The sequence below is a fragment of the Vicugna pacos genome, chromosome 1, assembly GCF_048564905.1.
Source record: "Vicugna pacos chromosome 1, VicPac4, whole genome shotgun sequence".
NCBI classification, from domain to species: domain Eukaryota; kingdom Metazoa; phylum Chordata; class Mammalia; order Artiodactyla; family Camelidae; genus Vicugna; species Vicugna pacos.
The window spans coordinates 67,047,589-67,063,315 of NC_132987.1; the positions used below are offsets into that span (position 1 = coordinate 67,047,589).

The 15,727-nt window shown below is 33.9% G+C and overlaps 1 protein-coding gene across 1 annotated transcript in view; it reads right to left on the reverse strand.

The window, feature by feature from the left end:
- STXBP5L (syntaxin binding protein 5L) overlaps nucleotides 1-15,727 on the reverse strand; it is a 288,793-nt gene that overhangs the window by 81,682 nt on the left and 191,384 nt on the right. Inside the window, exon 18 of the mRNA XM_031680678.2 lies at nucleotides 14,705-14,830. Within this exon, the coding sequence (XP_031536538.1) occupies nucleotides 14,705-14,830 (126 nt within the window). The remainder of the gene's footprint in view (nucleotides 1-14,704; nucleotides 14,831-15,727) is intronic.

Genomic DNA, 15,727 nt, shown 5'->3' on the forward strand with positions numbered 1-15,727 from the left:
CCTCCTACACTGCTGGTGGGAATGTAGTTTGGTGTATGCGTTATGGAAAACAGTAGGGAGAGTCCTCAAAAAACTAAAAATAGACTTATCATATGATCCAGCAATCCCACTCCTGGGCACATATCCAGAGGGAATCTTAATTCAAAAAGACGCATGCATCCCTATATTCATAGCAGTACAATTTATAATAGCCAAGACATGGAAACAACCTAAATGTCCATTAACAGATGACTGGATAAAGAAGTCGTGGTATATTTATACAATGGAATACTACTCAGCCATAAAAAACAATAAAATAATGCCATTTGCAGCAACATGGATGGACCTGGAGAATGTCATTCTAAGTGAAGTGAGCCAGAAAGAGAAAGAAAAATACCCTATGATATCACTATCTGCAGAATCTAAAAAAAGAAAAAAAAGAATATAAATACAAAACAGAAACAGACTCATTGACATAGAATACAAACTTGTAGTTGCCAAGGGGGAGCGGGGTGGGAAGGGACAGACTGGGATTTCAAAATTTGTAGATACTGACGGGCATAAGCAGAATAGATAAAGATTATACTGTATAGCACAGGGAAATATATACAAGATCTTGTGGTAGCTCACAGTAAAAAAAAAAATGTGACAATGAATATATGTATGTTCATGTATAACTGAAAAATTATGCTCTACACTGGAATTTGATACAAGATTGTAAAATGACTATAACAATACAAAATGTTTAAAAAAAAGACAAACTTATCTAAAAACAGAAACAGACTCACAGACATAGAAAACAAACATGGTTACTGGGGGCGGAGAAGAGGGCGGGAAGGGATAAATTGGGAGATTGAGATTTGCACATACTAACTACTATATATAAAATAGGTAAACAAGTTTCTACTGTATAGCACAGGGAACTATATTCAGTATCTTTTAGTAACTTATGGTTAAAAATATGAAAACAAATATATGCATGTTCCTATATGACTGAAGTAGTGTGCTGTACACCAGAAATTGACACAACATTGTAAACTGACTATACTTCAATAAAAAACATTTTAAAAATAAAATAAAAAACAAATACCATTTGCAATAGTATCAACTTATACGGAATACTTTGAAATAAATTTAACAAAATATATGCAATAACAGTCTACTTGAAAAATTATGAAACATTGCTGAGAGAAATTAAAGATGCCAAATAAGTGGAATGTTATATACCATGTTGGTAAGATGGGAAGACTCAATAATATCAGCATGCCAATTTCCCCCTAAATTTTTCATGGATTCAACAAAACCTGAATCATAATCCTCACAAGCTTTTTTGAATGAAATTGCCAAGCTGATTCTAAAATGCATATGGAACTTGAGGAGTCTAGCTGCCAGCTAAAAACTTTTGTGTGATTTTACAGTCTGCCCATAGGCAATTACAAAGACTTTACCTGGTAGGCCTCTCAAAGGAAAGTTGCCATCCCAAGACCAGACTTCGCGCACAGCCAATGCACTGGAATCTCTGAAGGGATTCAGATCCCTCTGGCAGGTCATATTCTTATGCCCATTTGCATCCCTAGCTCAAGTGCCTTCATTTTTAGGTCTCTTTTTTTCTGAGGCCTATGCAGAAGTCTTCACATGCCTCTACTGAGGTCTCCTAACTGGGGAAGAGGCAGTACTCTGAATATTCTTTTCCACACTCTAACTCTGTACCTAGATTTCTTCCACCCCTAGTCCTCCCCCTTTGCCCTCTTCTCTGACCTCAATTGTCAGAAACTTTTGTTTAGGACAACCCCAACAGCGAGAAGACCTCTATGCTTGTGCTGATCCACCTGACTCTCAACTGACGTGCTGTTCCATGGGGGGAAAATAGAACAGGGGGAAGTTGGTGTTTTTTCCAGTTTTGTTTCTTGCTTACACCATTAAAGTAATTGATTGAAGTCTTCATTTTGGCTCATTGTTTTAAGCAGCTACTCTGACACTTAAAGAGCTCAGCTCTCCACGCAGCTGTGTTTCCTGACAGAAATTCAAAAGACCTAGAATAACCAGAACAATTCTGAAAAAGTATAACAAATTCAAAGGACTTATATTACCCAATAACTGACTGCAAGACTTACTACAAAGCCATATTAAGACAGTGTGGTATGGGTATAGGAAGAAAAATAGTTTAATGGAGTAGAGATTCCAGAAATAGACCCACACTTGATTTTTTGAAAACCATGTGAAAAGAATTCAATGGAAAACAGAGGATCTTTTTATCAAATGATATTGGAACAGCTAAATATATGTGGAACAAAAAAGAAACCAACTCAAAATTAATTGGAGATTGATCATAGACCTAAACATAAAATGCTACAGTTATAAAACTTCTAGTTGAAAAAAAGAACTTGAGGTAGACAAAGATTTCTTAGAACACAAAAAACAATAAACATAAAAGAAAAAATGGATAACTTATGCTGCTTCAAAATTAAAATCTGCTTATAAAAAGGTACCATTAAAAACAGGTAAGTCACAGATTGGAGGAGAATACTAGCAATACATACACTAACAAAGAGACGAATAGAGAATTAATTTTTAAAAACTTCTGCATTCAATAATAAAAAGAAAAAATAATGGGTAAAAGATTTGAACACAATGTCCATAAGGGAAGATATATAAATGATCAACAGACATATGAAAACAGTGCTCAACATCATGAGTTACACCCTTTGGAAAGGCTAATTAAGAGATTACAACACCAAATTTATTGGTGAGGATGTAGAACAACTGAATGTTTACATATTGCTGGTTGTAATGTAAACTGTATAATAACTTTGAAAAAATTTTTAGTATTTTTTAATAAAAATTAAACATACACTTAGCCCATTACCCTGTGATTCCAATCCTAGGTATTTACTGATAGAAATAAAATACAGTTGACCCTTCAACAACATAGGTTTGAGCTGTGCAGGTCCACTTACATGCAGGTATTTTGCAGTAAATACACAGTCAGCCCCCTGTATCCTTTAGTTCCACATTCATGGATTCAACTGCGGATCACAAACTCTAACACATGATCCTTAGCTGGTTGAATCTGTGGATATGAAACCTACAGATATAGAAGGATTACTATGGGACTTAAGCATACACAGATTTTGGTATCTGTATAGAGTCCTGGAGCCAATCCCCTGACATATACCAAGGGACTACTCTACAAGTCCCTCAAAATGTGTACAACAATGTTCATTGAAGCCCCCATAAGAGCCTCCAAATGGAAATAATCCAAATGTGTATAAACAGGAGAATAAACAAACAAATTATGACTTATTCATGTACTGGTAGACTTCTAAGCAATAAAAGGATTCGACACCCATTCATGCACACATATTTACACATATACATACATTTTTTATATATTAGAGAATAGTATTTAGAAAACAGTATCTGATACAAATGTGTATACATATACCATATATATATACAAATATATATTTACAAATACAGTTGATCCTTGAACAACATGGAGGTTAGGGGCACTGACCCTCTGCACTGAAATTCCCATATAACTTTATAGTTGGCCCTCCATATCTCTGGTTCCACATCCTCAAATTCAAAAAACCACAGATGGTGCACTATAATAGCATTTATTGAAAAATTCGACATATAAGGACCCATGCAGTTCATGTGCTCAAGGGTCAACTATATATATACATATATTTGAACGTGTGTGTTTGTATATGTGTATATATAAACATATATATATACATACAAATACTTGTTTCTAATTCTCTAATGAAAGGAACCAGAGTTCCCTGCAAAAAGTTGATTCCAGGGTTAGAGAAAGGAATCTATCAGATAAACATGAAATATCATGTAGCACCAGAAAACAAGAACCTGCTCAAAAAATGATAGGAACATATCAAAAGGACACAGAAGCCATCTTGATGGGGTCCCCTAGAGCTGAATCTGGGACAATTAGAACATCACAATAACAAATGATAATAATAGATCTTATCTCACTGAATAAAATAGGAATCCATGATTCCATGCTGATATAAACAAATGAACAAGTAAATATTTATATAAGATAGGAAGCTATGCTCTCTAACCAGTAAAACACTAATGAATAAATATAGAGGAAATAATGGAGTTAGAAAATCACCTATGGATGCTAAAACAAATGGGTGATACTTTGATGAAAGAGGTGTTTACATAATTCCACATCTATAAATTATTTACTATTTACAAAGGAAAATAATAACTTTATAGTGGTGAAACCTAGTGGGCATCATCTTAACCAATCAAAATTAGCATGATTAAAGCTAGGATAAACCAGCATCATGTACTTTTTGATATGATAAACTAAAGAAGATACCACCTTCTGTGCTATACCTGCCACAAAGCTTAAATTGATTCTAATCATAAGGAAATATCAGACAAACTCAGACTGAGGTACATTAAATAAAATAACTGGCCTGTACTCTTGAAAAAAATCAAGGTAAATAAATAAATGCTGAAGAACTGTCCCAGACTGAAGAAAATTAAAAAAGTGAAAACTAAAAGGTAAGAGGCTGAATCTGATTCTGTTCTGGGAAAATATAATAAAAATGACATACTGGAACAAGCGTAGAAATTTAATATGCTCTGTGGAGGAAAAAGTAGGACTGAATATATGTAGAATTTCTTGATTATAACAAACGTATTATGCTTATAATGTAAAAGAATGTTCTTCTTTTTAAGAAATACACAGTGAAATTGACCAATTTTCAACTCTTAAATTTATCTTTCCAAGTTTAGAGAAAAACTCTCAGTTACTCACATTTTATTAAAAGCCCAATATGGCAAAATACCCCAAAACCTTGATTTCAAAGGTTCTTACAAGAATCTGTCTTCTAGCCAAAAAAATTCCTAAAAAAAAAATTGAGAGATCTATAATTCATCTCCCATCATAGACTCAAATGGCAAGTAAAACAATTCAAGCTTTATGGGTCTCACAGACTAATACAGCCAAACTGAGTAAACTATTCATAAATAACAATGTACAATAGGTACCACATCACATTGCTGTTTGTAGATCATTCTCCATGAATATTTCCCTGTTAATCCTTGGGGTGTTTTTAGTGAAGGCACTTATAGCCAAGTTAAGAATGTAGAAGGAGACCTCCCAGCATAGTGAAGCTTCAAGGCAGCTCCCTCCCTGAAGACATTCCAGGGGTGTAAAGATAAAGACCTCTCTCTCTCCCCCAGAGAAGATTTTCTTCCATTCCAGAGTAAAAATAAGATCTCTCTCTCCAGATGGGAGGATGGACAGACCACCAGCAGAACTACTTTCAGATATGAGTTTTTAAAACTTGAGTTCTTCTCTTGTTAAACCACTGCCTATGCAGGTACTTTCTGTTCCTCATCATGTTGCCTTGTTGGGACTGAGAGTCAGGAATTAATGCAAGATGTTGCTCTAGTTGCTGTTTTTGCTGTCAACAATAAACTATCTTTGTCTCTGACACCAATGCCTGTTTTCTGTCAATATATACACAAAAATGTGGCAGACTAATTAACTAGCTTGTAAGAAGGGAAAATCTCAGATCCTGCAGTTTTCGACTTAACAGTTGACTTTTGGTAAATTCCTCAAAAGAGTAGAACAATCAATATTAGTGGGAAAATAGAGCTGCTCAGTTAGGTAAACTTGATTTCACTAATCCTGGGGACTTATTCTCTTGGTTAGACTTAGGCCAAGTAAGATACTGAACAGCAAGTAGTTTTAAAATTTCTTTAATAATTGTGATTGTCCTTGTGCTTTTCTCCTTCTTTGATGTCTGATATCCAAGTACTTAGGTGTTGCTATAAAGCTACTGTCCTGGGGCACACTATTCAACAAATTATCTACTTCGTAAAGAGGCTGAGGCCCTCCACTTGGAGGGCTGAGTTTGACCAAAAGGAGAAATTCTAACAAGAAAAATGGTACAGACAAGGCATTTTTCAAATGGAAGTATTCCCAAATGATAACAAACATAATACAGAAAATGTCTTTTACATACCGGCCACAAATTAAACAGCTAAGGTCTTCTAGAGAAGCCATACACAACTACAATTGGTTCAGTTGATGATTCCTACAGCTGTCTAAGAGCAAATAGCCTGACAGGTCTCCTTGCTAGCTGCTGATTAGCACTTCACATAATTAAAGGAAAACACAAAGTTCATTATTTAGAAAATGTCTGTGGTTTTCCTTTCTCTGCTTTTTCCTTTCTCATATATAAATTCTGTTTTGTATTTGTTATTAGATAACATCAATCTATTATTGGTTTACTTTGTAGTCAAGTAAATAACGTAATAATTAACTATGTCTTCAAGTTTTTCTTTGACAGGTGTTAATAAAGCACTGTTCTTTCTAGCCATGGAGTTCTACATTATCCCATGTTGTTCTCTACATCCTAGATAAATAATCTGTTGATGAAAAACTTCTCAAATTATTCTCTTTTGAATAGGTCATGTGTATCCTGCTCTGAGCCTAAGATTATATTTTACATGTATTAATACATCTAATCCTCTCAACATTTTATTGTCATTTTACGGATAAGCAAACTGAGCACAGAAAGCTTAAGTAACTTTTCTAAGATCCAACAGCTAGAAAGAAACAGAACTAGGATTTGAGTTCCAAAGAATCTGACTCTAGCATTCATGCTCTATATACTAGATCATCTCAGTAAAGTAAAAGCAAACAAAATACCAGAGCTCTCCACTAAGCCTAACTGGCAAAGTTCTATGGTTCTCTATCCTCTGGAAATTATGCGAGGAAGAAGAGCTGATAATAATAGAAGAGCTAATTCAGCATAATTCCTTTTATCTTTGGAATAAAAAAGAAATATTTACATTTAATCTTCCCACTAGTTTCCTTCAATGACTTTTATTTCTCATCTTTTTTCCACTCATTTTGTTACTCAGTTACTTTGCTGCATTCTATCAACTTCTATATTTACTCTTTTAAATAACTTTCAAGTCACAGTATATTACATACCTCCATTAGTTAAGTACCCTGACTAGAATAAAAACTGAATGAGGGTATGGTCTTTTCCCACTGAATTCTAGGGAGTGATTATTTTCAAAGGTCCAAGCTTTTCTAATCATTTCTGGTATCTGATGATTCTCAACAACTCACACCTCCAAACCACAAAGGAAGTACTTTTCAGATGCACAGTCCTGTTTTCTTATTTTAATTCTGAAAATATTCTTACTTTTAAAAATTCAAACAATAATATAAAATGAAAGCTCCATTTAATCAACCCACTGTGTGCCAATCCCCTTTTCAGATTACTTCCATTAACAATTTTGGTTATATCCTTTTTGACCTTCCATGTTTTAATAAGCAGATATCTGTTCTATAACTTTCTTATTTTCACTAAAATATGTCTAAGATTTTTTTTGCTATGTTCTTTAACCTTTGCATTGTATTCTATGGTACAAAAGAAACTTTTTTTTTAAAGCATCTTCCTATTTATAGACTTTTATACAGGTTCTAAATATTTTGCTTTTCCATATAATTATGCAAGGAACATCCTTCTACAAACTTTGTGCATAAGTGAGAGAATCCAGAAATTATTAAAATTTCACTAAGATTAGGTTTTCAGGGTCAAAATATAAGCTTAGTTTTATTTTAAAAGATTAAATAGATATATAGGTGAGGATCCACTTTCTCACACTGGGAACAGAAAATATTAGCAATCTTTAAATATTTGCCCATAGCCACACACAAAAAAAACACAAAAAAAACCCCAACCCTCCACACACAAAAAATGATTTGCCAATAGCAAAAATAGCTATTCTGTTATTTCATCTTTCTTTTTCCTCATTGCTGGTGAAGTTAAGAATCTTTTCATATTTATTAGCCATTTGTATTTCTTTTGTAAATTATCTGTTTATATACTTTGCTTATTTTTTGATTGGGTTATTTTTTCCTGACAATTTACAGAAATTTAAAAAATGTATTCTGGGTGTTTATAACATGTTACAGATAAACACATTTTGCATGGTATAAATAATATCCTGCACCTTGACTTTATAAAATTTACTATATATTTTGGTAATTATTTATGAAAACTCATAGGAAGCTAATTTTTTAAATGGCTTCACAATATTTGTATGTACTCTAATTTATTTACCTAGAATTTTGTTATGGACAATTAGGTTGCTTCTAGTCTTTTGCTATTAACAACAAAATGAATATCCTTTATAAATTATTTTGCACTCAAATGCTGAGTATATTTATGGGAAAAATTTCTAGAAATAAAATTATTCAATTATTTAGAAAATTTTTCTTTATATTTTACTCTTTTATTCAAAGATCACATACATAAATGAAAGTGTACCTAACTGTACCCTTCAATGAATTATCACAAAGTGCAACCTCATATAACTACCACTAGGTCAAGAAATAGAACATTAGCAGCAGCTGCCTCGTACTTCTCCTGATTATATTATTTCTCTCTCCTCCCCCCAGATCTGACCTCCTATATCAAAAATCAGTTTTGCTTGTTTTTAGAAATGTTTCACTTTTTTCTAATACATTGGTGCATGTAAATGAAGTTCATTCATTTTCATGGCTGTAGAATTCAATCAGATTAATATAATCTATTTATTCAGACTACTCTGATGGACGTTTGTTTGTAGTTCGGGACTACTACAAGTACAATAATGCCATCTCAAATAATGCTACTGTCTTTGGTGCATATGTGCTTGCATTTCATTGGGTATATACCTAGAAATGAAACTTTTGGGTTGTAGGGCATGCATACATAGGTATGCTAAAATAAGGTAAATAAAGTTAACAATTTTATAAAGTAGATTCATCAGTTTACCCTCTTAGCAGTGTTTGAGAGTTCTTGACACCCAATATGTTTGCAAACACTACTAACATTACTAATGGGGATGTGTACCATTTCATATATGTATATGAAAATATATTTGTCATTTAGATATCCTCTTTGGGGACATATTTTTTCAAATTCCTTCTGCATTTTTTTCTATTGAGTTGTCTTTTTCTTGTTGATTCTTTTTACACCTGGGATAGGAGAACATTGTCAGATATAATTAATTCAAATATCTCTTCCTTGTCCTGACATTTCAGTCATTTAATGGTGTCATCTTTTTCCCAAGAAGTTCTTAATATTTTCCTTTATGGTTAATACTTTCTGAGAACTGTTGAAGAAATAATTCCTTAACCCAAATATTATGAAGATATTCTTCTGTCTTCTAGAATCTTTGTGTACAGTGGAAGAGAAGAGACAAATTTCTTTTTTTCTATATAATTATTAAATTGACTCTGTATTGTTTAATGGGTTGGGGGGGACCTGCCATTTCTTCCATTGCTTTGCAGAACCAATTTGGCTATATATGCTTGGAGCTATTTCTGAGTTCTTTACTCTGTTCATTGGTCTATTTGTCTATCCCATGCCAATAAAAACATTCATAACGAATACATCTTTATTTAATAAGTCTTGTTTTTAAGTAGAGGGGTCTACTAACTCTTTTTTCTTTAATACTGTCTTAGCTAATTGTGGCCTTTTGCATTTATGTATACATATCAGAACAAGCTTTAAACTTCAAGGGAAAAAATCTGCTGAAATTTATATTGGTATTGTGGTAAATCAATAGATCAATTTGTGAAAAACTGACATCTTTACACTATTGCTGGATTTTTCATACCATGATTTAGGTTCTTCAATTTATCTTAAGTTTTATAGTCTTCTGTGTAGAAGCCTTAAATGCCTTTTATTAGATTTATTCCTAGATTTTTTATTAGTTTTATTTTGTACTAGATGAAATCTTTATACAATTTTAGTTTCTGTTTTGTAAATACATACAGATAAAATTATTTTTACTTGAACTTTATATCCAGTAATCTTGTTAAGTTCAATTAGTAATTCCAATAATTTATCTGCTAAATGGCTTTTTCCCTACTTCTTTTGTTTCTAATCCATATGACTGATTTATTTTCCTTTCTCAGTACAATGAAAATAGAAGTGGTCATAGCAGTCATCCTTGTCTTGTTTTTATCTCAGAGGTAAAGATTTCAACATTAAAGTATGAATAATATTTGCTGCCATATGTCACACTAAAGAAATCTCCTTGTTTTAGTTAGTTGTTTCTTTTTAAACCATGAATAGATGTTGAATTTCAGAAAATGTTTTTCCTTTTTGCATATTATGGCTTAATCGTATGGTTTTTCTACGTTATCCTGATAATGTTATGATTTACACTGATTCATTTCAAACGTTGAACAAAACTTGCATTCCTGGTGCAAGCCAAACAATTATGCATGTAATTTTTAATTGCTATATTTATATTTTGGTTGGGATTTTTCTATGTTCATGCATGATATGGATTTATAATTTTACTTTTTGTAATGCCCTTTTCAAGTTTTTATTTTTATTTTTAAAATTTTAATTGAAGTATAGTTGATTTACAATATTGTGTTAGTTTCAAGTGTACAGTGTAGTGATTCAGTTTTTTAGTAGATATATTCCATTATAGGCTATTACAAGATATTGAGTATAACTCCCTGTGCTATACAGTAAAATCTTGCTGATTATCTATTTTATGTATAATGGTGGTATTTGTTAATTCCGTATTCCTAATTTGTCCCTCCATCCACCTTTGGTAACTGTACATTTGTTTTCCATGCCTGTGAGTCTGTTTCTGTTTTATATACAGATTCATTTGTATTATTTTTTAGATTCCATATACAAAGTGATACCATATAGTATTTGTCTTTCACTGTATGGGCTAACTTATGTTGCTAAGTTTAATATTCTCTAGGCCCATCCATATTGCTGCAGATGACAATATATCATTCTTTTTTATGGCTGAGTAATAGTCCATGGTACATATATCTTAAGCTAATTGTCTGTTGATGGGCACGTGGGTTGCTTCTGTGTCTTGGCTATTGTAAATAATGCTGCTATGAACATTGGGGTGCCTGTATTTTTACAAATTAAGAGTTTTCATATTTTCTGGATATAGATCCAAAAGTGGAAGTTGCCAGATCATACAGTAGTTCTTTCAATTTTTTAAGGAAACTTCATACTGTTTTCCATAGTGGCTGCACCAATTTATATTACCACCAACAGTGTATAAGAATTCTCTTTTCTCCACATCCTTGCCAGCGTTTAATATTTGTAGACGTTTTGATGACAGCCATTCTGATCAGTGTGAAGTGATACCTCACTGTGGTTTTGATTTGCACTTCTCTAATGATTAATGATGTTGAGCATCTTTTCATGTAACTGTTAGTCATCTGTATGTCTTCTTTGGAAAAATATCTGTTTAAATCTTCTGCCCATTTTTCTAGTTGGATTTTTTTTTGTATTGAGCTGTTTGTATATTTTGGATACTAACACTTATTGATTGTACAGTTTGCAAATATTGTCTCCCATTCCATAGGTTGTCTTTGTTTTGTTGATGGTTTCCTTTGCTGTGCAAAAGCTTTTATGTTTGATTAGGTGCCATTTGTTTATTTTCTTAAAAGTCTCCTAGTATTATTGTATTATTGTCAGTTTCTCCCTTTATGTTAGTTACTATTTGTTTTATATATTTGGGTGCTCCTGTATTGGGTGCCCCTCACTTTCAGTCTGTGTATGTTTTTTGCTCTGAAGTGAGTTTCTTGTAGGTAGCATACTGCAGGTTCAACTTTTTTTCTCTGTATCTTCTGATTAGAGCATTTAGTCCCTTTATGTCAGTATTTGTTTTATATATTTGTGTGCTCCTGTATTGGGTGAGAATCTAAAGCCTATTCAGTACTTCCTCTCTGTTCTGTGGCTGCTGCCTTCCTTTCTGGGGTGAGGTCTGCTCCTTAGTTGTTGGAGTAAAAGCCCTGAGTGTTGTGCTCATTCAGTTTCTGTTCCCTTTGAGTGTAAGCTGGGCCCCAAAGTTGGGGAGTACCGAAGCAAGTGAGGCCTGTGCAGTCACAGAGGTCATTTAAGTGAAATAAGCCAGAAAGAGGAAGAAAAATACCATATAATATCACTTATATGTGGAATCTAAAAAAAACAAAAACAAAGGAACTTATTTAGATAAATAACAAGTTCATGTATAGTACAGGGAACTATATTCAATAGCTTGTAGTAACTTATAATGAAAAGGAATATGAAAACAAACACTTGGCTGGGAGCAGGGACCGAGGCTTGCTGGTTCCCAGCAATGCTTGAGTAAGTGGTATCAGTGGTTGCTGCTGTGGTACCTGAACCATACCCCAGACCCCTGAGCTGTCTCTGTGTAGCTAGACTGAGTCTTCTCCCAGGACCCAGCTGGCCTAGATCCAAGCTGTGATGTGGAATGAGTGGGGTTGTGGTGTTCGTCCCACTAGGATTGATGAGTGCAGCAAGGTAGCAGCCACCAATGCTGAGCTCTCTCCACCTGTTTGTTGGCAAGCCAACATCTGCACACTCTTCACAAATAGAGTGTAGGCTTCTCCAGCCCTTCGTTTTGTCCCAGCAGTTCTCCATGCAGCCAAGGAGGCTTGTCTCCTCCATGTGGGAACCCAGGACTGGGATTTCCAGTCTGTGTCTTGACTTGCTCACTTCCCAGGTCAAGGGTCCACGCACACAGACCTCATCTTTTCAGTTCCCTCCCAGTGGTGGAGGTCCTAAACCTATGCCTTTTTTCTGCCCTACCCAGTTACATGGAAGTCTTTCTTGCAGCTTTAGTTATATAGGAGTTCTTTGACAGTTTCAGTTAGTTTTCCCACAAGACTTGCCCCACATGTAGATATAATTTTGATATGTTTGTGAAAGGAAGTGAGCTCCATATCCTCCTACTCTGCCATCTTGATTCAATCCCTTTTCAAATTTTGACATCAAGTTATGTTGGCCTCATAAAATGAGATATATATGATTTCTACTTTCACAATTCTCAAAGATTCTGTGTAATACTGATGTTACCTATTTCTTAAAATTTTGGTGGAATTTACATGGATAACCACTTGAACTGGGTTTTTTTTTTTTTTTTTTTTTTGGCAATTGAAGGTGTCTGTAAGGCAAGGGTCCAAGCTTTCTCATAGAAGTGCAGCTTCTTTCAAGGCTCTATAATGACTAACACCCCTACAGTTATTTTACATGGGAAATAAACTCTCTAACTGACTTATTCTAACAACCTCAGCTCCTGAACCTGGCCATATACCTTCACAGCCCTTAATTTTGGCATCCCTTTGCCTTCTTAGGTCAATCTCTCGAGCAGGGAACCCTGAAAATGGCTTGAGCTCAGCCATCTTCCATGGTAACTACTTGGGCAAGAGGATAAGCATATATTCTTGCCAAATCACACAATGGGATTATCGGCTGTCACACGCTCCCTTCCTTTCCTCTCCTCATCCATCACGGGCTATTCCTGCTAGCTTTCCTACCAAAGAATTTTTCAGTCAAGAAGCAAGCTTCCAATATCCATTTTCACACATATCTTCCAGCCCCTCAAAATTCCAGGGATACAAAATTTTCTTTCAGGTAGTTCCCCTTTTAGCTGGCTTCAAGTAGTTCTCATGGAGATCATGAAACTTAGCTTAGGGGCAGACTGGAGAGTACAGAAATAGAGTCAAACATATTTTTATAATGTATTATTTGATTTAAAAAAAGATTCCAAATTTAGAGGGGAAGGATGAAATATTCAGAAAGTGGTATTGGCATGACTCTTAGTCATCAGGAAAGAAAGAAAGTTTAATCTCTATTCCATACCTCATACCAAAATAAACTCCAGATAAAAGCTTAAATATATTAAAGAAACAATAAATATAAGACAATATTCTGCATTATATTGAAGTGAGAAAGGCTTTTCTAAGTATGATATAAAATCCCGAGTTATAAAGCAGAAAAAAATAGAATTACTTAAAATACTTTAAAAATGTATGCATGGATAAAACCACCCTAAACAAAGTCATAAAGCAAACAAAAGCAAGGAAAGTATTTGTAGGTTACAACACAGAGAAAGCTAACTTCCCTACTATGTAAACATTTTTCAAAATCTACAGAAAAAGATGTACAATTTTATTTAAGATACAAGGAAAGTGTTAATATGTTAATAATATACTTTCTTTTACTTAACGAAATGACAGGGATTAAAAGTTTGGTTATACACATTTGTTAGAAATGTTGTGGGGAATCAGGTATTCTCAAACATTGCTGGTGGGAGTATAATTTGGTACAACTTCTTTGCAGGGCTACAATCTAGGAATAAGGATTAATTAGAACTAAATTAGCTTTTAAAGGGATTACAATCCAACTTTCAAAGATAGGATGTCTGGTTGGATTATGCTGTTCTGAGCCTTCTACTGCCTCTTAGCTTAGACTGTCAGAGGAAATGAAAATACTTTTTGGAGGATGATAACATCATTTAGAATGTCAAATTATCTCTATACTGTTCATATATATGTATATATACATACACACAAAATAAAGTGTTTATATATGAGTGCAGCAAGGCAGCAGCCACCAATGATGAGCTCTCTCCACCCTGTTTGTTGGCAAGCCAACATCTGCACACTGTACAGGAATTATACCACAATAAAGGTGTTTTTTTTTAAAGAAAGAACATAACCACAGTTTATATTAAAATTATTATTTTTCTTATACCATTTTCAATCTAATAAAAATCTAGGTCAGGACTTCTTTCCATTTATAGAATTTCACTTAAGTATTTTAAAGGAAACATTTAAATATATCAAACATATTAGATAAATAACACAAATAAGAAAGAACATTTAGCTACTTACATTCCATATGCTGAGCTTACAGCAAGGCTAGTAATCTGTTGTGGAGGTTCACCATCCACCCATACCAACTGAATAACAAGTTCTGCTTGATACCCTGGAGGCATCCGCATTGGTCGTGTCTTAACACTAGAGAAAAGGAGAAAAAATAATTGTATCAACCATGACCACTAATCTACCACCCAGCTTAAGAGTTCAACATATCCAAAACCTGAATTCTGCTATTTCCCTCTAAATTTGCTCTGCCTGCAGACTTCTCTATTCCAACTGCTAGCAACTCTTATTTTTCCAGTTATTCAGTTAAAAAACATTAAAATCATCCTTGACTAATACCCTTTTCTCAAACCTTACATCCAATCAGTTATCAAATGTAATTGGTGCTACCTTTAAAATATATGCAGAAGCTGACCACTTTTTACTTCTCTACTGCTACCATCCCAATCACAGTTGACAAATAAAAATACAGGATATCCATTTAAATCTGAATTTAAAATAAACAATAAATAATAGTAGGTTTTATTTATTTAGTTTTTCTTTTACTGTACTTCCCATGCAATATTTGGGATATATCGATAACTAAAAATGTTCATTGTTTCCCTGAAATTCAAATTTAGTGTATCCTGTTTTGTTTTGTTTTTTATTTTTGCTGAATCTCTCAGCCCTTAACATCATCTCTAGTTAGGTACAAAAGCCTCCTTACTAATCTCCCAGCTTCTACCCTCCCCAAATCCACCCTCACCATAGCTACCAAAGTGACCAATCTAAAATTTGAAACTTATCATGTTATTTATTTAAAACTCTATAATGACTCCCCATTTAATTAGGAATAAAAGCCAAAGTCCTTACAATGGCCTATAATTTGCCCTCTTACCTGACTTTATTTCCTACTACCCTCTCCTCTACCTCCCACCATTCTTCCTTTGTTCTAGCTACAGTGACCTCCTTATATGCCAGGCACTTTAGGCCTTTGCTCCAGATGCTCCTGCTGCCTGGAATACTCTTCCACCAGATATTCTTCAGCTAACT